Source organism: Crocodylus siamensis, chromosome 3, assembly GCF_052110815.1.
Source record: "Crocodylus siamensis isolate JL-2025a chromosome 3, ASM5211081v1, whole genome shotgun sequence".
Classification (NCBI taxonomy): Eukaryota; Metazoa; Chordata; order Crocodylia; family Crocodylidae; genus Crocodylus; species Crocodylus siamensis.
This window is the reverse complement of record NC_143397.1, coordinates 253,136,051-253,159,973: the sequence shown is the minus strand read 5'-3', so window position 1 is coordinate 253,159,973 and position 23,923 is coordinate 253,136,051. Positions and strand designations below refer to the sequence as shown.

The following is a 23,923-nucleotide window of genomic DNA, read 5'->3' as shown; positions in this document are numbered from 1 at the left end:
AAAAATCTTTACCTTACTGTTATGTTTCCGCTTACCAGGAAGAGGAGGCAGAAAGTGATTATCTGTTTTTTCCCCCCTTCTCATCAGTCTGGAATGTTGCACTTCTGTCCCTGACGAGTTGTAGAAAATTAAAATGATCACCTGGCCACAGTTTAATTTGTAAAGGGAGGAAGAGGCCACTGTGGCCAAACAGTACTTCTAATAGCCTGTTTTGTTGTGTGGTTTTGTAGTACCTCTTTCTGTCTTCTCCTCTCCTTCCTTCGTCCTCCTCCTCCTCACCCATTCCTGTGGTACTAAGCTGACATGAGAAGTGGTTAGACAAGGGAAAAGATGTTTTAGCTTATATCCGTGTACAGCACCTGAGAACATGAGAGAGGCAAGGGAGTTATAGCTTACAGATCCAGAGAATGCTGGAGTATTTAATGCCTTTTTTAATTTAGTCTTCACAACTAGGGGCAGCAGAGATGCGGAAGGAGACAAACAACCTAGAGTAGTGGCAGAATAGATTAGGGATTACTGGGAGAAACTAGGTGCTTTTCAGTGGGCATAGCCAATGGGATGTACCCTAGAGTATGAGTGGAATTGGCTGAGGTAATTTTGAAGCCATTGGCTATCCTCGTTGAGAACTAGTAGATGTTGGGTGAAGTTCAGGGTGACAGGAAAAGGGCAAATATTATGCCCATCAGTAAGAAAAAGGAGGAGGAGGATCTAGGGGATTACAAATCAGTCAGCCTGAATTTGGTCCCTGGAAAGATCATGGAGCAAGTGCTCAAGCGATCTATTGTGAAGACCTAGAAGAGAACAAGGTGATCAGGAACAATCAGCATATGTTTACTAAGAGCAAGTCATGCCTGACCAACCTGATTTCCTTCTTTGATAAGATATCCACCTCTGGAAGGGAAGAGAACAGTGGGTGTGAGATACCTTGACTTTTGCTAGGCTTTTGATGTCAACTCTCACGATGTTTTCATTAACAAGCTACAGGCTAGCTGAGAGTACTGTAAGGTTAATACATAACTAGTTGGATCATTGTGTTCAATGAGCAGTCATCAGTGGCTCAGTGTGTAGTTGGTAGGAGGTATCAAGTGGGATTGTTCAGGGGGTCTGTCCTAGGTCTGGTATTATTTAATAGCTTTATATGATTAGAGGCCTTGGGAGCATAATTTATGAGGACAGGCCGAAAGAACTAGGATTATTTAGTCTGGAGAAGAGAAGATGGAGGGGGGATTTGATAAGTCCTGAAATACCTGAAGGGCAATTACAGGGAGAATAGAGATTGGCTTTTTTCTGGCCACAGAGGACAGGATTAGAAGCAATGGCCTCAAGCTGCAACAGAGGAAATTGAGGTTGGAGATTAGGAGGAACTTCCAGACTATCAGGGTGGTCTGTCATTGGAATATGCACCCTGGAGAAGTTGTGGAATTTCCATCCCTGGAAATGTTCAAGAGCAGGTTGGACAGACCCTTGGCTAGGATGGTTTAATGGGGGGTGAGGTAGGCACCCCTAGTCTGAGCAGGGGCTGGACCTTGTGGGGTCCCTTTTCCTATGATCGTATGGTTAAGCAGAAATGAAATGGAGAATTTAATAGAATTATAGAAAAGTAGAGTTGGAAGGGGGTCAGGAGGTCGTCTAGTCCCAACCCCCCTGCTCAAAGCAGGACCATCCTCAACTAGATCATTCCAGCCAGGGCTTCATTGAGCTGGGCCTTAAAAACCTCCAAGCATGGAGATTCTGCCACCCCTCTGGGTAACCAGTTCCAGTGCTTCACCATCTTCCTAGTGAGAGGTTTTTTCTCCCTAATATCCAACCTGAGCTACCCTTGTTGTACCTTGAGACCCTTGCTCCTTGTTCTGTCATCTGCCACCACTGAGAACAATTTAACTCCATCCTCTTTGTAACCACCCTTTGTTTATTTTTCAGTTTCTAAATTCTAGTTTCTAGATGAATGTGGAAATCTCTTTCTCTGCCTCATTCTCAAAAAATGCATATGGAAATAGGTCTTTAATTCTAGAATTTTGCTCTCATGCTAATATCCCACCATCATATCTTCACACACAATCTTGAGAAGCATGTTGGGCCTTACCTAGTGCTTTAAAGCCAATAGATTGGTGTGCTAAAGAAATGAGACCCATATTTTTTCTGTGGTTCCTATAAAGCACTGTTTAAATTCTGATGACTTGGAACCCTTTTGAAGAATCCTTTAATGTACAAACAGTACAGTCTGTCATTATGAATAAATACCTTCTTTCCAGTCAAACTATCACATTTGTCTTACATATTCGTAGCCTGGCCAATGATGGTTATCACTATAGTATGTAAACACCTAATAATATTAATGAATTCGTGGATGAGAACTGAAACAATGAGAAGCTGAATGATTTTGCTCAAGGTCGTACAGGGCTTGCCAAAACAGGATTTTAGCTGAGATCTTCTGTGTGTGTTTTTATAATCTGAATATTATGTCAGAAAAAGTAGTTAATCACTAGATGTCACTGTTGGCAACAATGTGTCATTTTTAATACTTACCATTTTTTCCCCATAACTTTGAATGTCTCATATCTGTTTACTCTTTATACTGGTTGCATAATTTTACTAATTGCTTTTGTTACAATTACTTTAGAGTGCCTATTGCTGGTATTTGGGTGCAGTTCAGATCTTACTTGACATAGCACATAATTGACAACATGTTATATTTAGTTCCTTTGTTTTGTTGTTTGCCAAACCACATTGTTGTACAATTTATTGCCTGCGTTTATTTGAGTAACCAGTCTTCTTTGTATTATTTCAGTGCTCAGCGAGTCCACTGGGTAATTTCACTTAGTAAATTATCTCAATGATATATTTCCAGTGAATAGTAATGAAATGTATCATACCATTTTTCTTATAACTTGACATTTTGAGTCATTTTAATGTTTATGGGGAGAGGACACAAGTGACTAGAGTTATTCCTGGTGGTGGGTCATTGGTATGTGAGCTCCCCCACAATTACCTTCCAGTGTAGGGTAAGAATGATCTATAGCATCCCTAATATTCCTAACTGTATCAGCTGTAACAGGTGACACAGGCATCTTTTACTTTGAGTTTGTTCGTTAAGAGGTAGTATCTTCAACTTAAATAACCCCCAGCCTCCAAAATAAACTGAAGATGCTTTAAAATTACAGCTCATTAATTTTTTTTCCTTTTGGTATTGAATTTATTTAGTTTTTTGGTGATTGAAAGCATGTGATAATCTGTATGCTTACCTGTGCATGTCCTGTGTCCTGGTTGGAAGGATTATGTGATTAAATGCTACTTAGTTTAGCTCATTTAGGTTGCATTCTGAAGTGCAAAAAGTGCAGTACCCTTCTGATCCAATAGCAGTCATCCAACTGTTTTTTTCCTGCTGTTTAATAATTTTTATTTGGGGCATTTGAAGAAACAAGTTGTTCTTTCAGCCGGTGTATACCAACCTGCTCCATTTAGACACTGTTTAATTTTTTATTTCTGCAAAACAAGTTGGCTAAAACAGAAAGTGAAAAATCAAATGAAAAAAAGTACTACAAAATTATACAGTGTGTATGTATATCACTTGTATACACATTATGGTATCTGTTTGTTATAAACTTGGAAGTTGGTGCTTTGTTCTTGTGAATGTGCTAATATAAATTATATTCTTTTTAATATAGAAAAGCTATATGGTGATTTCCTCAGTTGGAAGCTAGAAGACACCCTTGCCCAGTTCCCTCTAAAACCAGGGAATATTGCAACGTTTATTGTAAACATTAAAGTGAAGCTGGACTTCTCCTGTCAGGAAAATCTTCTGCAAGACCTTGACGGTGAGTTATGAACTTATTTTTTGTTTGGCATATGGGATTTTATTTTGGCAAGGACTTGGAACTCTTGTCATATTGGTTCAAAATTAGGGAATGAAGCCAAGTGCCTTCTATTTCTGCACTTGTATCGTGCAACCCTATGGGACATGGGTAGGGATTGAGGACTGAATCTTCGTGATTGCTTGCTGATGACACAAGTCAGCTTGTCATGGCCAAAACTTCTCACCCTACTGAGGACTTAAGTTACATTATTTAACTTCTCACAATGGGGAGTTCTTTCAGAGTGTGTGCTTCTGATGATTTTTGCAATATTTTATTTTTCTTTATTAATTCCTCTTGATGCCAAGTTTCTAAGCACCAGAGGGCTTTAAAAGGAGATGCACACAGTGATGACTTAAATGTAGTTGGCTGTCTCCTGTCTCTAGTTATGCAGTGCATTTGTGGTCTTGTTTATTTGGAACATATGGACTTATTCATCCAGATGAGTTGGTCACACCGATATTGTGGAATTTGCATCCTGCAGAATTCCAGTGAATGACTATGGAGTGATAAGATACAGTATTTACATGGAGGGTTTTTTTTGTAGTAATTAAGAATCTGTGTGGCATCAAATCAAATAAACAAGAATGCAGCTTTATGCCTGAATTTTTAGAACTGCTTTATAAATGCTAGTGCCAAGTATTCAGTTATTAGAACACACATCACAAAATAGAGAAATTGTTCAAATATTAAATATATTTTTAGATGGTGATATTTCAACTGCCTGGTTTATTGTGTTAAAGTAATTTATAAAGGGTCTTAGGAAGAAACAGGAAATGGGTGCATCTGCATGAGATGTTTACTGTGAAGTAGATTCATTAGTTGTACAATAAATGTCACACGTCTACACATGCAAACCTTCTAAACTAAATGATGTACTCTGCAGCAAGATAGTACTTATAAAATTCTTGTAAAAACTCTGCAGTAGGAAAGTACTTGTAAAGGCTGCAGGGTTGTTTGTATAGAAGCTGCCCCAGCTGGCTGGGGCATGAGGGTGCTTTGTTGCGGGGGCTGCCTGCTGGCTAACCCCCATGTTCAAGCACTCGTGCTGTAGCCAGCCCCATGGCATGTTGACCTGGAGAAGCAGCACTGGGCTGGCAGGCTGACCCCTGGGTCCCCTGCCATCTGGGGTGGCTCTGACCCTGCTCCATGTGCTGCGATCCCAGGCACATGTGAAGACCCGGCACCTGGGAGTTCATTCATGCACCTTAACGTGCATTAATATGCCTGTATATATGCTTCCAATGTTGAATCATCCTAAACAGGATGTTCCTATACCTTAATGAGTGAAGATAAGGCACATAAATAATTACTTGAGTTTTATTTCCTGATGTAATTGCCATTATGCATTATATGTGCAAGAACTATTTAAAATGGGAATGTTTTCAGAAATGAGAATGACCAACAGAATTATATTTTGTACATAATTTATTTTAAGTGAGAGAGACTGAGCTCTGGATTTGACTTGTGAATTCATTTAGGCAGAATTGATGTTAATAATTGATAAAGGCTTAATGATTTCTTATTAAACTGCCCTAGTGGTAAGTACATATCTTTTATATTACCATTTATATGATCAAAATGCTTCTTTTATCACTCAGTACAATAACAATAATTAAAGTTTTGTTAAAATAAATGTTAGCTGAAAAGCTCTGATTACTAATTCATGATTAGTACTGGTCCGAGACTTGTGAGAGAAAATTCTTGGAAAATAACAAGGAGGGAGGGAAAGAAAAGAAATATTAGGCCAATTTCAAATGTTAAAAAAACCCAACCCAAAAACCCATGCAACTAGGGCCTCCCAAACTTTGATACTGTGTTTAGCATCCTGACATGTGGCTTTAAAATACCACTAGCCTTGATTTCTGTAGGAACTTGGAAATACACCAAATCATATAAAATCTTCAGTAAATGTAACAAAGCATGGCAGTTTTACACCTTGGCAGTCCCAGATTGGGGATGGTAGGGTGGGGGGAGTTGACAGATTTGGCACTTGGAAGAGGTAACAGTCAAGCACCTAAGACCAGATGGCATCACTCCATGCCACCTCATCCATTATTCCAAATTAACTTTCATCCTAGCTGTGTGTGACCCCTGAATCTCCTCTTCCTACACACATCCCCCAACAAATTACCTTGCTCGGTACTGGAGTGTTATGTCAAAATACACGCGCATGGTGATCACGCAGTTCTGGATGAAGCTTTGAGTGTGGCCCAGAAGAGGAAAATAGGAAGCAAAATCCAGAACATAGAGGTGTATCACAGTAAGTTGCACATACTTATTGGTATAGCATTTCTCATGCTACAGTCTAATGTATAGGGAGGGCACACATGAGGATCTTCTGTGGCAGGGGTGGACAAAAGTGGCATGGGCAGCCTTTGTGTGTAGCACGTGGTAGATCCGGAAGGGGGGGCAGGCAACACAGTGGCAGTTCAGGCAGGGAGCATCAGATCAAGCTGGGAGCAAAGAGTAGAGCAGTGAATCAGGCAGGGGACAGGGATTGGAGGGCACTGAAGGAGAGTGCAGAACTAATTTGTGGCACATCTGCCAAAACCAGTTGGCCCCCACTGGTCTGTGGTTTGGTCCAAAATGCCAGCAAAGATTATCAATTTTAATCTCGCATCCAGCTAGTCCTGCATCTTAAGCAGTATGGACTCCTCCTACCAGAACACATGTAGCTTTTACGAGCTAGTAGTTTAACAGATTCCCCTTTGTTTTATGGGAAAGAGAATGGCTTAGTGCAGTGGTGCTGAAGCATTTGGCTCCACTGGTGAAATGAATGGCATGGGGGTGGTCCATGGGCTGGATTGCACCGTGCACCAGGATTGGGCCCTGGGGTGCCTGTACTTGGTTCTGCATGGCCTCAGCTGCTTCCCATGTGCTGGGATCAGTGCTCCCCTCCTGCCAAATGTACAGAGCCGTGTGGAGCCCTGTGGACTTCATGCCACACTTTCAGAGGCCAGGAATGGCCCACAGGCCCTGGGTTTATCACCCGTGGACTGGTGGATTGAGAACTGGACCCAGACTTGGACACCTGGGGTCTCCTCCTTGCTTTGCCTGTGGCCTATGGGGTGGTGTTGGGCAAATTACTTTCCCTTTGTGTGCCTCAATTTCCCCACCTATACAGTAATTATAATGGAAGTGCTTTGTCAAACGTTTTGTACTTCTGCTGATAAAAAACATTATAAAAGTACACAGTGGTATTGCCCTTGTTTAATATATGCAGTTATGCTGGCTTTTTCACACCGTTCTGAAATTTCCCCAAGAAGCATCCTTACCTCCCATGTCTCTCAAGCACTCAAAAAGGCAACCCCAACTAAGCTTGCTCACAAGTGAAGTTTCAGCCAATTTTGAAAATACTAACTATGAAACTTTAGGGTATGAGCCTGAGCTTCAAGTAGAACTAGAACCTTAATAACAATGTTACTGTGTCATTTCTCTAAAACAGAATTGCTATCAAGTACTAATTGAAGCCCTGGCGTCAGTAACATGGCTAAGGGAGTGCAGGGTATGATCAGGGCACCAGCCATGGGGATTGAATTGTGGTGGGGGCGGATGCTGGGGGAGATGGCAAAAATAGCAGCTACCTCCCTGCTGGTCTGGCCACAGCTGCTGCCCCATGTGCTGCCACCCCCGTGAGCTCCAAACTTCGTAGTTATGGCTCTTCCTGCAGTGAGCAGGACCAATTCCTCCTTAATAATGAAAGAGGGCCATAGTAAAAACAGTTACCATTTCCTAAGAGCCTGGATATCTTTGGATGACTGATACTGTACTCATTCAAATATTAATATGAATACTGGTTTAATTTCAAACTGATACAACACCACCTTTTGCATGCTGCTAAAATTTTAATACAGGTTTTAAAATTCACCGTTACTCGGTGACTCGGAAAAGTCAGAGGCAGCTGTGGCATGGCCTTTATTGATAGTGCTGCTAGAGTAAGTGCATTATCTTGTCTCCTTTTAAAAATTAAATTTACAGGTGATCCAGATATTTTCATCGTTTAAACAAAAGCCAAATCCTTAGCAGCACATCTATTACTTGAATCTGTTTTCATTTGGTGCCACAACTGCTTCCATTAACACCGTGTAATACTTTATAATGGAGATTTAGCACAAAAAGGACAGATTACAGACTGCAGTTATTATACAACTATATATTTGGGGAAAAAATTATCCAACAAAATAGTAGCTGTAACTCTTTTCTGTTAGAGAGTTTTTTAGCTCATGTTCTTACAGCTTAAAGGGAAACTGCAGTGATTACTTATTCATGGGCAAGTTAAATACTTGCACGTTTACTTTAAAAATGAATTTTCTAAATGCTTTTTAGCTTCTGTTTTGCCTTTTAGAATTGTTGGACGGTGGCTTATTTGGGCTGCTGTTATTCCTATGCCTCCTACCTTGAGCTCCAGTCATTATGCACAGAGTAAGACTTGAAGATTTCACTTGCTTGCGTTTTTTTAAATGTGTGGAAGATGGATCTCGTTACGCTTTGTCAAACATCTTTGACTTTGTTCGTTGCAATTATGAGCATGTTTGATGGGCAAAAAAAAGTATAAATATATTACAATTAGATTTTTTTTCTAAGCTGTTTGACTTTAATACTATAGAATAGTCTCATTTAAAAAATTGGAACCATACAGTATGAATTTTAAAAAGCACCATTCTGTATGAATAGAGCATGTATTAAGTAGGTTAAGAACTGATTAACTGATTTCTAAAAGTAGCCATTTATTGGAAGTGTCATCAAATGGGAGGGTTCTGCATTGTTTAGTACTAGTTTGGACATTTTCAATGCAAGTTGCATCTCCAGGGATTTTATGTTTAAGTTGAAGGTGACATAAATGTTGGTGAAATAGTAAATGATAGCAGTCATGCAGAATTATCTAGAGTGTTTAGTAAACTGAGAAGACTTAAATACGTTAATAAAACAAATGTACATTTATGCCCTGCATTGTGTGTTCTTAGATGTATACCTACAGAATGAGGAGGTGTATCCTGGAAATCACTGACTGTGAAAAGGATTTAAGAAATCGTAGTGAACACGCAACTGAACATAGGACCCGGTATATCCGTGTGGCAAAAAGGGCTACTATGATTCTTGGAAACAAAGTGAAAAGGAGTAGGGAAGTGATTTTTATGTCGCTGGGATACTTGTAAAAGTTTGGATCCTAGACCTGTTTGGAGAGGTTGAACAAGAATGGTTTGAGGACTGGAGACAGTGCTGTACAGTGAGGGTTTGTAAGAGCTCAGTGTGTTTTAGCTTACCAGAAAGAAGATTTGAGAGGTGACTTGATTGAAGCATTTGAGCTTGTTCACAGCAGGGAATACTGGATACTGGAGAGCTTTTTAATCAAGTGAAGAAAGGGATAAGAAGAATGATTGGCTGGAAACTGAACCCAGACATATTCCAGTTAACAATAGGCTCAAAATGCCACTAATGACAATGATTAACTGTTGGAACAAATGACCAATTAAATGGTAGATTTTGATGTCTTTTGGTGTAAGACTGGATGAGTTTCTAGAAAGTACTCTTCAGCCAAACAAGTTATTGGGGTCAACACAACTGGTTGGATGAAACGTTCATAGCGTTCATCTCTAGATCAGTGGTCACCAGCCAGTGGCTCTCACTCCACCGGTAGATCTTGGAGTCTATCTGAGGCTGGAGTGGGGGGGAGGCTGGAGTGGAGGGGGGGGAGGGGCTAAGTGCACACGTGCATGCACGCGTGCATGCACGCTTGTGCCCCAGCTCAGCAGGTCAGTCTGTGAGGGAGGGAAGGGGCGGGGGCTAGATCAAGGCCCCCATGGTGAGAGGAAGTGCCGCAGAGGCAGGAGCAGGGATAGGTAAAGTGGGGCCCTGGCTGGGTGGGACTTACTTTCTGGGGAGGTGCTCCCCCAAATATTTTTTTCTTCCTTTGCCTCAATCTGCTTTCCCCTCCCCCCCACAGTTACCAGCTGGGGATGGGGGTGTGGGGTGGCAATGCACAGTAGATCTTGGGCGACTTTTTTAAATGCCAAAGGTGATCTGCTACTTAAAAAGGTTGGAGACCACTCCTCTAGATAATGAAATGGTCCCTAACTGGCCTTAAACTGTATGACAAGTAGGTAGAGTCGCGTGCAAATAGTTTTAAGTTCAATTAACAATATGTAGAATGAGAGACAGGATGTACATTTGAAGTAGGAAGTAGCTTTTAGAGTCTACAGTAAAATGCAGTGAGTTCTGATTTAGAAAGAATCCTTTGTACCGTGTTACAAAATAGGCTGTGTATGGCTAGGGGTAAAAGCTAAAGTAACATTTCAAGTGAGAAAGTAGGACCATGTCCCGGATAAATGGGCAAGTACAAGAGAGAAAAGACTTCTCCAATGTGGAGGAAAAATGGGAGAGGAGGCCATGACTTTAAATTCAGAGCGAACCAGCTGGTCATTCAGAAAATAGGTGGGCATAACTCTAGAGGCTTAGGATCTGTTTTACAGGTTTACAAGTAAAAAGGGCTTTTTGGCAAGGTTTCATATCCTGGAACAAAAACATTGTTAACCACAGTATTCTAACCTTAATTATATATATAAAATGTGATGCTTTTACTACATCCCTATTATCTCCTTTGTAACTACTTTGTAAACTTTTTGAAAAACGGTGGAAATAATTTCCTGAAATCTGACTCCTATGTATGCCCAAAATATTTTTGAGGGGGAAGGAAGGACGTCATACTTGCTGACTAGTTGCCGAGCTGTTTCTCATGGGAGATGTTTCCTGAGATTCCAAAGGTATTGGAGCCTCAGGCAATTCTTTTTCTGGGAAGAGTCCTTCAATTCACCTACCCAGACTAGCACCTGGGTTACAGCTCTGTGCACCAGTTGGACCTATGTCAGTAGATTCATCTAGGACCCTTTGGGAGCCTGTGACAGCAGCTGATTTAAGTGACTAAAAATAACTTCAAGACACAATGTGGTTATAATTGTTTTTCACCCAAAGGTCAAAGCACACAGGTGAAGGTATGATATGTGTGCTCTTACCAAACCTCAGCTTCTCCGTACCGGGGATTCGATTCATTTCCTTTTGCTGAGTTGTAGACACCACCTTTGTTTGTAACCTACTTCCTCTGTCTATCTGAATCTACCCAGCTTGCCACCTTCTTCCCATAGATGTGCCCTGGACAGTCTGTTTTGGCTCACAAACTCTTTATGTGATTTAGACTCTGAAACAGATCATTGTCTTGTTGACCCATCATTTCTCAGCCTCAGAAGAACAGCTAGGCTGCCAGGATTGGAGCAGGGATACACCTTATGTTGCTGGTTTGGTTAACCTTTTCTGCCTGGTATAGAAGCAGCCTCTTTGCATCTAGGCAGGTAGCAGTACAATAAGCAGGAAACTAATTTATGCACAGTATTCATAAAAATATTCACATTTTCAATTATGACAAATGTTTTAATATTTGCAGGTTTGTCCCTCCCCGCAAGAACTGTTGCCTTCCTTTCCCCTTCCTGTCTGAATTGAGCTGCTCCTTCTCTTGGGGTTTTAATCAGGATTGCCCCTCGTGTAGATAATACACTGTTCTCTTTCACTGCGTCAGTTAGCTGCTTACAGAGGTGGAGCTTCATTATGTAGTAGCGGTGCCTCCTTATAGAAACAGTAGGCATTCTTGGATAAGTCTTGGCCGTGTGTTTTAGAGAGCATGTATATGGACTTCTGCATTGAAAACCAGAATATGAGTGTCTCAATGTACCTAACATTGTTTCGCTTAAAGGACTAAGCATTCTCAAAAGCACAGAAGTGACTAACAGGAACTAACATTCTGTTTTCAAAAGTGACTCAAGCCTTTGGGATCCATCTCCTTTCAACGAGACATGGGGTTTGAAGTCCATTGTTCACTTTTGAAAATGCAAATGAGACTTAATCTCCTAAACGATTTATGTGCTTTTGAGGAACTTTACCAGAAGTTTCTAAGCTAGCATCTATAGCACACTTCAGTACTTTTTTTTTCTGTGAGCTAGCAACTAGAGAGTTAAATACCCATATTTTTCTGTTGTCAGATACATTGCAGTATTTAGACTTCTTCATGGAGGCCGTGCCTAAAGGTTTTATGCATCTAGTTCAGGAAGCCAACTATAAAATTCCCAAAGAGCACACGAGAATCAGTTCTTCAAGTTTCAGAAGAAATTCCTCTTTCTTACAAGGACATCCAGGGAGCTTTGTAAGAAGTATGATTGCTACGTTACAGTGCTATCTGGTAGACACTGTAGATGCATTGGAGTGACCTGGAGACAGAAGTCAGGAATTCTCTGCATGAGAAACTGATTTGATGTGAAAAATAACATGGTTCATATAATAGTTAAAAAATAAACCCCAACAAAACTTTTCTGGAACCTGATATGCTGGACTCTTAAAATATAATTTATATACCCTGTTCTTTCTGAGGCCGTGATCTTGTCAATAGTTTCCTCAAGCATTGTAAAGAAATCTGGGTATATTTGCTAGGCACATATGCAGTATTAATATTATTGATCAGAAATTCAGCCTTCCTGGTGCCAGTGGCGATTCCTTTCAAGAATCTTTCTGATAGAAAGTTGGTTAGTTTGTGGAAGAAGCAAGAGCTAATCACCAAGACCAATCTTTTCTCCTTGAACTATGGTGTGTTCTGATCAGAATTGTTGGCTATCAGGTTGGAGGTCTTGATCCAGGTTGCAGAGTCTTGATCCTGATGCCCAGGAAATTTCCAGCAAATGAAGGAAATCTGTACCAAGTTCTCCTTCCTGTCAGATTTTCTAAATAGTGGTTGTTCGGGCAATTGTCTTTATTGGGAGTATAAGTTTCATTGTGCCTTCCTTGGATGGATTCTCTGGCATTTCTAAACCAATGATTATGGATGCCAGGGATGGGATGGTCTGACAGGTTAGATCACTCTAGGTCAGGGGAAGCAATTATTTCAGGCGGAGGGCCGCTTACTGAGTTTTGGCAAGCCATGGAGGGCCGCATTACAGGCAGCCAGGGGCAGATAACTATTAATTTTCCAATTTTTTTAGGGGTCCCCTGGGCTGGATAGCATGGCCTGGTGGGCCACATTTTGCCCACCCCTGCTCTAGTTATTCTCTTTTCTCCATCTAAAGCATCCACTCCTGCCACTGTTGGAAACAGGATACTAGTTTAGACAGACCATTGGTCTGACCTGGGATGTCACTACTTCTATTTTTATGTTCCAGTGAACCATTTGTACCAGATCCTTTGTGTAGCTATTGATTTTTTTTTTTTTTTTTTTTTTTTTTTTTTTTTTACACACTTTCTGGTGGTCATAACTTCAACCAACTGGGAGAGTAAGCACTGCTACATGGATACTTCTTTTGATTTTTTGGAAAAAAAAAACGTAGTCATTTTCTTCCTTAAAAGGAAGCAGTGAGCTCTCTTTCCCCACCCCATGTACACTGGTCAAATAGTCATATTCTTGCTGCTTTAACAAGTTTTTCTGGGACCTAGATGTATTGAGACGATACAGTTTTAATATCATGAACCTAGGTGTTTTGAATGATCGATTTCTATCGAGTCAGGGGACCTAAATAAAGGTATAGGGTTTCTGTTACATCCAGGAGAAGATTGTACACAGTTTGCTTAACTGCATAGTATATTGGCCTGACCAGCTATTCACGTGTTCAAAGAAATCAACTAGTGATATCATGGTTATCTTTAAATTCGAAGGAGGAACAACAACATGTAGTATATTGCCATATCCAGTCTGTAATCTGTTCCAATTATCTGCAGTTGGTAAAGCACATAAACGTCTTAAGTGCTAAGAGCTTTTTGAAACCACTGTTTACTTTGTGGCACAACTGTATGCAGTCTAATTGCCTGATTTTGTGGCAGGACCAGGAGCTAGCTCTTTCAAAGCTGCGTAATCAGCTTATAACTAAGTGGGTCCTGTGAATTTCAAGATGTTTCCCACAGGGCTTCATGCACTGGCTGTGCAAAGCTTCACTCACTGATTCAATTCAGAGGAGATTTGGCCCGATTCGGTGGCTGAATCTCTGAATCTGAATAGAATCAGGAGATCCATTAATTTCTCTGAATTGAATCAGAAGCCTCTGATTTGATTTGGAGATATTCGACTATTCGGACATAAACGCAGCTTTATATGTTCTTTTCTACATACCTCAACGTACCAGATAGCTCGTGACTGCTGAGATGGTGGGGCAGATGGAGTGTCCCTCGGGAGTGCAAGGGGGTCCCCAGTGGCATACCCAAAAGTGGACCAGAATCAGTAAATCAATACTGTCCCCTGAATCAGGCCAAATTCGAATCGAATATAGCCCGCTTCACACACCCCGACTTTATGCTTCTAATAGACAAGGTAAAGAGTCTTAATGAGGTGTTAAAAGCTTCACCCAGGGTCTTCTTACAAATAATAAGCATTGTTTGCATAGAGTTTGGTATGGGCCTGGTCCAGGTATGAGCAATCTGGGCTCATGGTAGAGGTGATGATATCTTTTATTAGACCACCAAAATTTTTGCAGAACTTTTACAATCTTTTCTCCAATGTCTTATGAAGGGTGTTTGTGCCCGAAAGATTGCAATAAATTTGTTTGTTTTTGTTTTTGTAAAAACTTTGTTGGTCTAAGAAAAGATATCACCTCCCCCATGAGCCCAGCTTGTTTTTTCCTATCGACCAATATGACTACAACCTGTTCCAGGTATGTGCATAGACTTTTTAAATTCCAATGCTTTGCACCTAAACAAGTATACTGTACTTCCCTTAAGGCAGATTATAGTACTGCAGTTTATTTTTTTTGCCCCAGAACAAGAAATATTTATTTTAATAAAGCATTTACCCTGAAAAGGCAGGAAATAATCTGCTTTAATGGGTCCGATCCGCTTGTAGCTTTCCCATGGGCAGAATAAATGTTTTAAGGCATTATGGAATTGCTATCAGCCCTTCATCGGTGATGGCCTTTGAGCATAGACTTGTTTTATTGATGGTGGAAGTTTGATATTGATGATCTATATTTGGAAGCTTCAGCTGGGAGGAAAAAATGGACAGTAACAAGAAGTTGGGGGGGGGGGGGGACAGTGCAAACTGTTATGGGATTGTTGACCATCAGAACAGCGTCCTGTTTTCAAGTTGTATTGTCTTTAATAGAAAGTAATTTCAAAATCTTCCTTTTTTGAGCATGTGTGTCTGATGTGAATACTAACTCTAGACATCTGTGCTTGAAATTAGTTCATTAGCTGATGCCAAAGGAGGTATATCTTGACAAACAGTTTTCCTGTGGCAGAGAAGTGGTTGCGAGAAATGTAGGAAAAGGTGATGGGGACTCCTGTCATTGACCCTCTGTATCAGGCTTTAAAGTGCTGGGCACAGTTAGGAAGCTTGGGAAATAGAAATCTCTATTGCTTTTTCTTTTAACAGGTGTTTTAGTTTCTACTTTAAATAATGCCATCTTGTGCTGTGCCTGCTGTTGTTGCATCTTTACTGGATTACACTTACCAGCAGCCAGAGAGACAAAGACTGAAAAGAGTAAGAATATCTACTTAGAAATTCCCTCCTTTTTGGACAGACAAGCTTGTTTGGGCAACTGTGATATCCTTTATTTAGACCGGCTAAATAGTTGCAAAAATTGTTCTTTGCAAGCTTTTGGATACAAACAGCCTTCTTTAGGCATAGGGAAAGTCTGCTGGTGTTTTGTGTGCTCTGGCACCACGTATTTGGCAAACGAATTTTAGTTGTAGAGATGAAAAACTTCTTGTGTATGTTGTGAACGCTTAACATTAGGGTTGGCTGAAGTGAGCTTACCTAAGTTTGAATGTGACGCATGAAAATTTGACTCGTTTTAATGTTACAACATTTCTCTCGGGAGAAACTGATAAAAAGAGCTGAGAGTGGGCAAGTGGCAAATGCAATATACCAACAAAAATAGGATTCTAATATCCATTGCTGCCAGACTCAAGTGTTCAAAAATCACAAGACTACTAAAATCATGACATTTTAAGAAGTATTTTGGCCTCATTTTCTTTTCATTTTTTGCGTCCTTGGAGTACACAAGGTACATGTTCTCAGGCTTCTTTTTCATGCACAAGAGCTATATTTCAGTGAAATATCTTGATCTCACAAAACTGCTCGAGAAAAACACTAAATGTTATGAGACTTGTGGAAGTTGACAGCACCTCAGTAATAATGCCAATATCTAGCTCTTGTTATATGACCTTTTTATACTACTGTTCAGCCATAAATAACAGTGATCTGCAAAGAAGGCTAAATATTATTACCTGTTTTATAGGCAGGGAAAATTGAGTTGCAAGGTCTTGGAAGTGCTGAGTGATGGAATGAAGACTTGAGCTGAGTCTCTTGACACCTAGTCCAGTATTGTTGGTAATAGTCTCATTGCACCACTTTCTACATAGCATTTATTATGCACTGGCTGTCAGCCTGACTTTTCCATATGTCCCGTAACAAAGCCTTTCATTTTAGTTAAGAAACTGTTTTGTTTTTTTTAGTAAATTGTATTGCCCTTCACTTATGCAATATTTAAATGACATTAGATCATCCCTAGGTGCCTTTCCTTAATCCCCCTGTTATCAGTTATCTTTGTTTGCATTAAAAAACAAAACAAAACGTGATTATATAGGAGTTGATCTACAAACCTTACTTTCTGATAAATATGAAAGAATTGAGCATAAACTTGCCATTTCTTTTGGTTAACTCAAAATGAAAACTTAATCTCTTTTGTGAGAGCATTCCCAAAATGTTAGTCTCCCACCCCATCCTCATTAAGAAATTGGGTGACTGTGGCATTGATGCCTACACAGTCAGATGGATTGCAGATTGGCTGAAGGATCGCACTCAAAGCGTGGTGGTGGATGGGTCATATTCCCTGGGAAGAAGTGGGCAGTGGAGTCCCCCAGGGCTCGGTCCTTGGGCCTGCGCTGTTCAATCTCTTTATCAGCAATTTGGATAATGGGGTGAAAAGCATCCTGTTTAAATTCGCTGATGATACCAAAATTTGGGATGAGGTGAGCACACTAGTAGGGAGGGAAAGATTGCAGCAAGATCTGGATAGGTTACAGGGGTGGGCTAGCAAAAACAGGACGCGCTTCAACACTGAAAAGTGCAGGGTGCTGCACCTGGGCAGTAGTAACCAGCAGCACACTTATAAGATGGGAAGCTCCCTTCTTGAGAGCACGAGGCAGAAAGGGACCTTGGAGTCATTATTGACTCCAAGATGAACATGGGCCGACAATGCGAGGCCACGGTTGGCAGGGTTAACTGGATCTTGTCATGCATCAACAAGTGGATCTCTAGCAGGGCCAAGGAGGTGATCGTCCCCCTCTATGCAACACTGGTCAGGCCGCAGCCGGAGTACTGTGTCCAGCTCTGTATGTCCCACTTCAGGAGGGATGTGGACAACATTGAGGGAGTCCAGAGGAGGGCCACCCGAATGATCCAGGGACTACAGGGCAGACCCTGCAATGAGAGACTGTGGGACCTGAACCTGTTCAGCCTTCACAAGAGAAGGCTGAGGGGGGATCTGGTGACCATCTATTAACTCACTAGGGGGGACCAGAAGGGTTTGGGAGAGACCTTGTTTCCCCTAGCGCCCCGGGCATAACAAGGAATAACGGCCACAAGTTGTTGGAGAGGAGGTTTAGATTAGACGTCTGTAAGAACTACTTCACCGTCAGGGCAGCTAGGATCTGGAACCAACTTCCAAGGGAAGTGGTGCTGGCTCCTGTCCTGGGGGTCTTTAAGAGGAGGCTAGATGCCTACCTAGCTGGGATCATTTGAGCCCAGGTTTTTTTCTCCTGCCCTGGCAGGGGGTTGGACTTGAAGATCTACAAGGTCCCTTCTGACCCGACTTCTATGATTCTATGAAACCACACATGTACTACTGCTTGCACATGCTTCCAAAACCAGCAGGAGCAAGACCAAAGGAAAAAAACACCACCACCACCAAAAGGAAGAAATCCCTTTGAACCATTTAACTATCTACTCGTCTGGGAAGAATAGGTAGCTTTTAATATTTGAAAAGTGTTCAAGAGTACCTGTGATGAGGTCAGTTAAGAATCTAAAGAGACTCTTAACTGATGTGAGAATCAGATGTGAACTTGTCTGATTAATTCAAAATAGTGCATGCTGTTGTGTCAACATTACAACAACTGCATATTCTTCCTACAAGCCATTGCCATGTTAAGGGGTGAGAGAACCCCCATTTTTCCGTGTGCTTGACAATAGTTGCTCCTTTGAATCTTTTCTGAAATGATAACTTATTATTGGGATCAAGATAGCAGGATTATTTAGGTGAGCAGAAAAACATCATTAAAAATCTTTCATTAAATAAGGAAAATATTCTTGCAGAGTAAATGAACCAGTTCTTAATTGACTATTCAATACGTGAGGAATGTTAGAGCTGTTCATTTTGAGTATCATTTTAGGTATGTACTCTAACTATTCAAGTGACTACCATAAATATTTTCTCTGTCTTGTGGATAAGAGTGCTATTTTCTGTTTTTAATTACTCTGCTGCTCATTCTGTTTTAAATGGAATGCCATTTAGTTGACAAGTAGATCTTGTTTACTTAAAAATTAAGTGTATTTATATCGCTTATAGGCAGTGGCTTATTTCTTTGTAGAAAAAGATTTATTTTTAAACTTTAAAATATATTCTTGGAATGTAGCTTGCAGAAATATATTAGGGTATTTGTATTGCGTTAATTCATTACAGGATATTTGACTCCAACAATTTAAATGGGGAATTTGGGTTGTTGCCTTTATTTTTATCTTGTTTTCAGTTTATAATCAAAATGAACAGTGGCAATCAGTGGCAACACATAGGGGGTGCACAGGGGTACATGTACATGCCCTGAGAGAGCCAGTGTACCCCCTGACTGGCTGTGCTTGCTGCTTAAGTGACAGGGGGCAGGCGGGAGTGCTGGACCCCCTGCAAGCACTGGCTGGGGAGTTGAGCACCATGGCACTCCCACAAGTGGCTGCATGCCCCCCTCTGGTCACTGACTGGTCATGGGGAGGGGGGGCATGTGCCCCCCTGACTAAGGCAGCACGAGTCGTCTGTGGTGACAGTGATATTTACTTTGTTTTCTAGCCCCATCTTTTGCTTGGGCATATTATTCCTATGACTGTTATGGTGCGATGAAGTGGTCTCTAAGGATTTGAATTTTTTTAAGAACATAAGGAGGGTTCCTTTTTATCTCTCTCTTGAAATCCCCCTTAATCACAGGTTAACATTGCAATGTTTTTTTTAGTTTTGATTCCTGAAAATAATTATTCAACTATGGTTAAGTCTTGATAAATATTGTCAAGAGAGAGTGCTATGGGCCTAGTCAGCCTCCTCACCCCAAGTGCCCTGTAGCATCTGTGAGGGGGAAGGTGGTAACTTTGTCCCCCACACTCATTTTCTGGGGTGAGTTAAGTCGGGCTCAGTTCCTCTTACATATCGTTGGGCAGTGTGGCCTTGAGCTCTCTGGCTCTCTCACTGGATGAGGGAAAGAAGGGACTGTTCATGCTTGTTGATGGCAAATATCCATTATGGGCTCTTTTACAGTTCTGCCATTCCCCATGTGAATGGAGTGAACTGGGCCTCTTGTGATGCTAGGGGGTAGCCTGATCTCCATATTTTTCTGAAGTCTGGAAGGGGGCAAGACTCCATGAGGTAAAATTGTCAATCAGTTGTAGGAATGTTTTCATTTTCTATCTTGCAAACTGGAGATCCAGGTTTGGGTTTAGATTATTTTTGTCATGATTTTGGGTTTCAAAGTGGTTGGTGGGTTATAAAGGTTCTCATTAAAAGTCCGTGTTGCCCAGTGGGCTGGACTGGCTTCTGAGCATGGTACCGCAGAGTGGAGGGGTTATGTCTCCATCTCTTGTACAGTATATAGTTCCACTTAATCTCTCTAGCTGCCTGTTTGGAGATGGAAAACCTCTTGGAACTCATCGTTCTTTGGGACACCCCCAGACACTGGGCAAGCTTGATGGTATAAAAGGGCATTGTCCCCATGACTGTTCCCAGGTTTGCAAAACCTATTGCAAAACCTAAAAAGACTGTTGGTGTCCTTTTTTAAATCTGTACTGGAACAATCTTGCAGAGTAGCATACTTAATAAATTGCTTAATACACATGTGGCCCCTGCTTTTAATCATACTATGGTATAGGGCTTCTAGCTTATCAACTCTTATGTCTTTCTTAAAGCTAAGCCCAGAATGGCCTCATTTATGTGAGCTTCAGGGCTGTTTTTTCCAAGATGTGTTCACTGGAAATGTTTTAGAGGTTACTTTTTCTATGCCGTGTTCTGGTCAAACATTTGACTAGTTTATAGCTGAGTAGTTGAAATGTCCCATTAGTAGTGTTTAAATGCTTAGTGTCATACACTCCATATTCTTTTCCTGATAGCACATTCAATGCATATTTCTGTGTATTTGGTCTATATCGCCTCTGCAATCAGAATAGTCCCTTTGTGAAATTCTCTGGAATCTTTTGAGCATAATGCTGACAAAGCTGGTTTTGCTCTTCCTTTGTGTAGTCGAGTATTGCAGTAGCTTAATGACTTTGGTCATTCCATCATTTATCAATAACACCCATTAAGACAAAACTTTTTGCTCTATTAAGCCTTGTGGTTCATTTAGGAGAAACTAATTTTAAATAAAGAGATAATTTCCTTTTCTGGAATTTGGTAGTGCGTAATGCAAAAGATCTTATAAAAGTATTTATTTTAAATTTAAATGTGAGGTGATAAACTGCTAATATGCTTTTAGTGAAATTTTTCTCTAAGGGAATGACCAGGTTTGTTCATTTATCGTGTCAGAATTTCTTATACTTTATTGTGAATCTGTTCATCTTTGTTAACACACAATGTTGTTTTAATGGTTTGTATTCAGTTACAGTATTTCAAGTATACTGTTCTGCACATGGATTCTTGAAGAGGGAAATTAGCACTTTGTCTGTTCTCCCCAAGAAACTTGCTGTACCCTAATTAGTCTTTTATGCGGAAATTTTGTAGTAAATACATTTAATCTGTCTGGTAGAGAAGTAGGAGGAAAGGTGTATAAGCTCAAGTGACAGGTTATTAAGCTTCGTCTTAAAGTTGAAGATTTACTCAGGAGGCCTGCCCAGCATTCATCTCTAACTGTTCCATCTGCCAAAAGGGGTTTCAAGGAAGTTGGAGATGGAAATCCTATATACATGTATAAATTTAAATTGCATCATAAAAGTAAAAAGAAACACTGTGGCTTATTTAAATTTGTTAAATGACTAGAGAATGCATAATAGATATAGAGATTGCATGCTTGAGATTGTGTGTAATGCTTGACAACCAGACAGTGTTAAGGTATTTAAATTCATGGAGCAGTCTCCTATCCTTTCACTGAATGGAGCAAGTCATAGAAAATAATAGAATTCTAATCTCTGGGTAGCCCTTCCTATCATCTTGCCCATACCTCTGTTAGGTTTCTGTCCTGAAAAATTGTCCCCCTGTCCACTAACCACTAGAGGAATTCAGCTCGCTCTCTCTGAAACTGGGCATGCACTACAGATAATATGAAACTAAACCCCAAAAGCTTTGTACTTCATCCAAATCCTAGAATTGGCCACTACTGTATTTCTTCTGCTTTGTCAAGCTCTGTTGGTATTCTGAGGAGCAAGTATATTCCCTAAATATTGGATGTGGGATCTTGACACTTGCAGGTTTTCCTGATAGTTTAGCACTCTATAGTTTTGGGTTTTTTTGAACATTTCACAAGGGGTCATTCTTCTGGCAGAATAGCTAAACACAGTTGTCACCTAGGCATACTAGCTGCTTTGGTTTTTACAGATTTGCAAGGACCAGTTTTATTGGGCACAGAAAAGCACTCAATGTTATACAAGCCAAAACGTGTGACTGTAGATTCAAATAATTGTCCACTGGACTCTCCCATCCCCTTCCCCCCGCAACATCCTTTATATATACCACATATTCTCAGTATGGAGAACTCCTTGGACTAGCTAGTGTATTCAGGGGTTTGCCCACCCTAGGACAGAGAAGAACATCCTTTACAGTACAGTTATTAACCTGCTTCTTTAAATGAGATGGGGAGAATAACCTGAAACCCATTAATGTTTCTCGACAATAAATTGGTTGGATATATTGGCTTGGCTAATGGAAACGTGGTTTTCAATTATGGTGGAAGTTTAGATTTCATGAAATATTAATTATAGCAAATTTCAAACCATTTGAGATCATTTGGTGCAGTGCTATAAGAAAATGGGAGTTTCTACTCTTGTGATAGAAGTGACAAGTTGTCTTATACTGTTACTGTGGAGAGATGATTGGTCATGTGCCATTGCCGTGGAAATATGGGATGTAGATTTGTAGAAGATAAGAGTTCTGGGTAGGAGAGTAAGGCAGTTATACTTCCATGGGGGTGCAAAGTGGATTGTGTAGGGTGCATGGGGATGTGGGGAGGGAATGAGGGGTATGTAAGTAACACTTTGTAACCTCAACTAACATTAAGGCAAAATAAACTAAGAGTTGGAACCTTTCATAGAAATACAGCAGAAGGATTTATTGGATATTTATATTTGTGGTTTAAATCTATTCCAGTTTACTTTTGTCTGTTATTAGATACAAGTATCAAAATGTTCTATATTATTAATTAATGCAATTTTTAAATCTCTTTCGCCTTTGTGGAGATGGATCTGTTTTAGAAGCTGGTGTAATATAACGGTGGGGAGCAGAGCTTAGTCTAAATTTTACTATCTTCAAATTGTACTGCTGATTCATTTGAGAGAGATGACCGCCGAGTTCTGAAGAAGTTGATACTACCACCTGTCGCTTTCCCATGCTGACATGGGAAGTGCTGGCAGTGACTGGGTCCTAGCGTTTGCCCCTCTGAACTGCATCATGATGCTGCCCAGCCTAAAAAGGTTGCTGACCAATAACATTTCTTGTCTCAAGTCTTTAGAAATCAAGCTTGTGGCTCCTTTTTGCTTCACTTTAAAATCTAATTGACTTTAGCACGCTGTGCTGAGATGGTCTGGAAGTGTTTAGAAGCTTTGTGTTTTCTTTTAGAAACTAGTGCTATCCAAGAGCTGCGAGTCGTTACGTTTCCTCTTAGTTGCAGCCTGTGCATTTTAAAACACACTATTATATTGCCCACTGTAGATGAAGTTGCAAGCAAAGCTTTCAGTATTAGTTTCTAAACTGTGTTTGGAAGTCTACTAGGTGGGATGTTTTCTCCAGCCATTTTTTTGTAAAGCTTTCCATAAAAGGAGATAGTGGGGGAGGCACTGGGGGCCCAGAAGGTAGAGGAGATGGGAGTCCATGAGGGATGGTTGTACCTTACGGGGGCGATCCTCCTGGCCCAAAGGATCACAGTCCCTGAGAGAAGCAAGGGGGGTAAGAGTGCTCAGAAACCCCTTGGCTCAGCAAGGGGATTCAGCAATTCCTGAGGACTAAAGGTGGGGCATACAACCAGTGGAAGGGAGGAGCTATCACCAAGGAGGAGTACTCCTCCTTGGCCTGTGAGTGTAGGAGGGCTATTAGGAAGGCCAAGGCAGAGATGGAAACAGAAAATAATGAAGAAAACGTTTAAATGGGGAATTTAGCAGGGAAAGTCTGTTCAAATACACCATTTAGTGAAATATGGTGTATGAAATTTGTGTTTCTAACTTGCTGAATGTCAGCAATTGAAATCCACAGGGCAACTTGATATATTGCATCATTTTCCTACCTTTCTTTTCTTCTACAACTGTCTTACGTTTTAATATCAGCTACAAGTCAATTTTTGATCTCCTATGTTTCCTGGAAGTCATGGATGGGATTAGCTTCATGCAATCCCCAGCTTTATTCCTAGGTTGACTTGGAACATCATTATCTATTCTGGCCTGGGACAACAGAAAATGTAACTCCATCTGGACATGGATCTGTCAATCTTTCCATAACCCAGAGGTTAGAAAATTATGCATGGAGGATCACACAAAGGTCAGAAGGGTTAGAAGATGACAATGATTTTTTCATTCATTATAGAACTTCCTGTTAGCATTGTGAAACTGGTGACACTGTGTTTGAAGAGGCAGTTGAATGAAGACCAAATGAACTGTATTT

At 40.7% G+C, this 23,923-nt stretch overlaps 1 protein-coding gene across 5 annotated transcripts in view; it reads left to right on the top strand.

Annotated features, from left to right (window-relative positions):
- The window catches only part of TRAPPC9 (trafficking protein particle complex subunit 9), an 826,451-nt gene that overhangs the window by 172,954 nt on the left and 629,574 nt on the right, over nt 1-23,923 (top strand). For all 5 annotated transcript variants that reach the window (XM_090040707.1, XM_090040706.1, XM_090040705.1 and 2 more), the window contains one exon: nt 3,666-3,815. In XM_090040707.1, the coding sequence (XP_089896833.1) occupies nt 3,666-3,815 (150 nt within the window). The remainder of the gene's footprint in view (nt 1-3,665; nt 3,816-23,923) is intronic.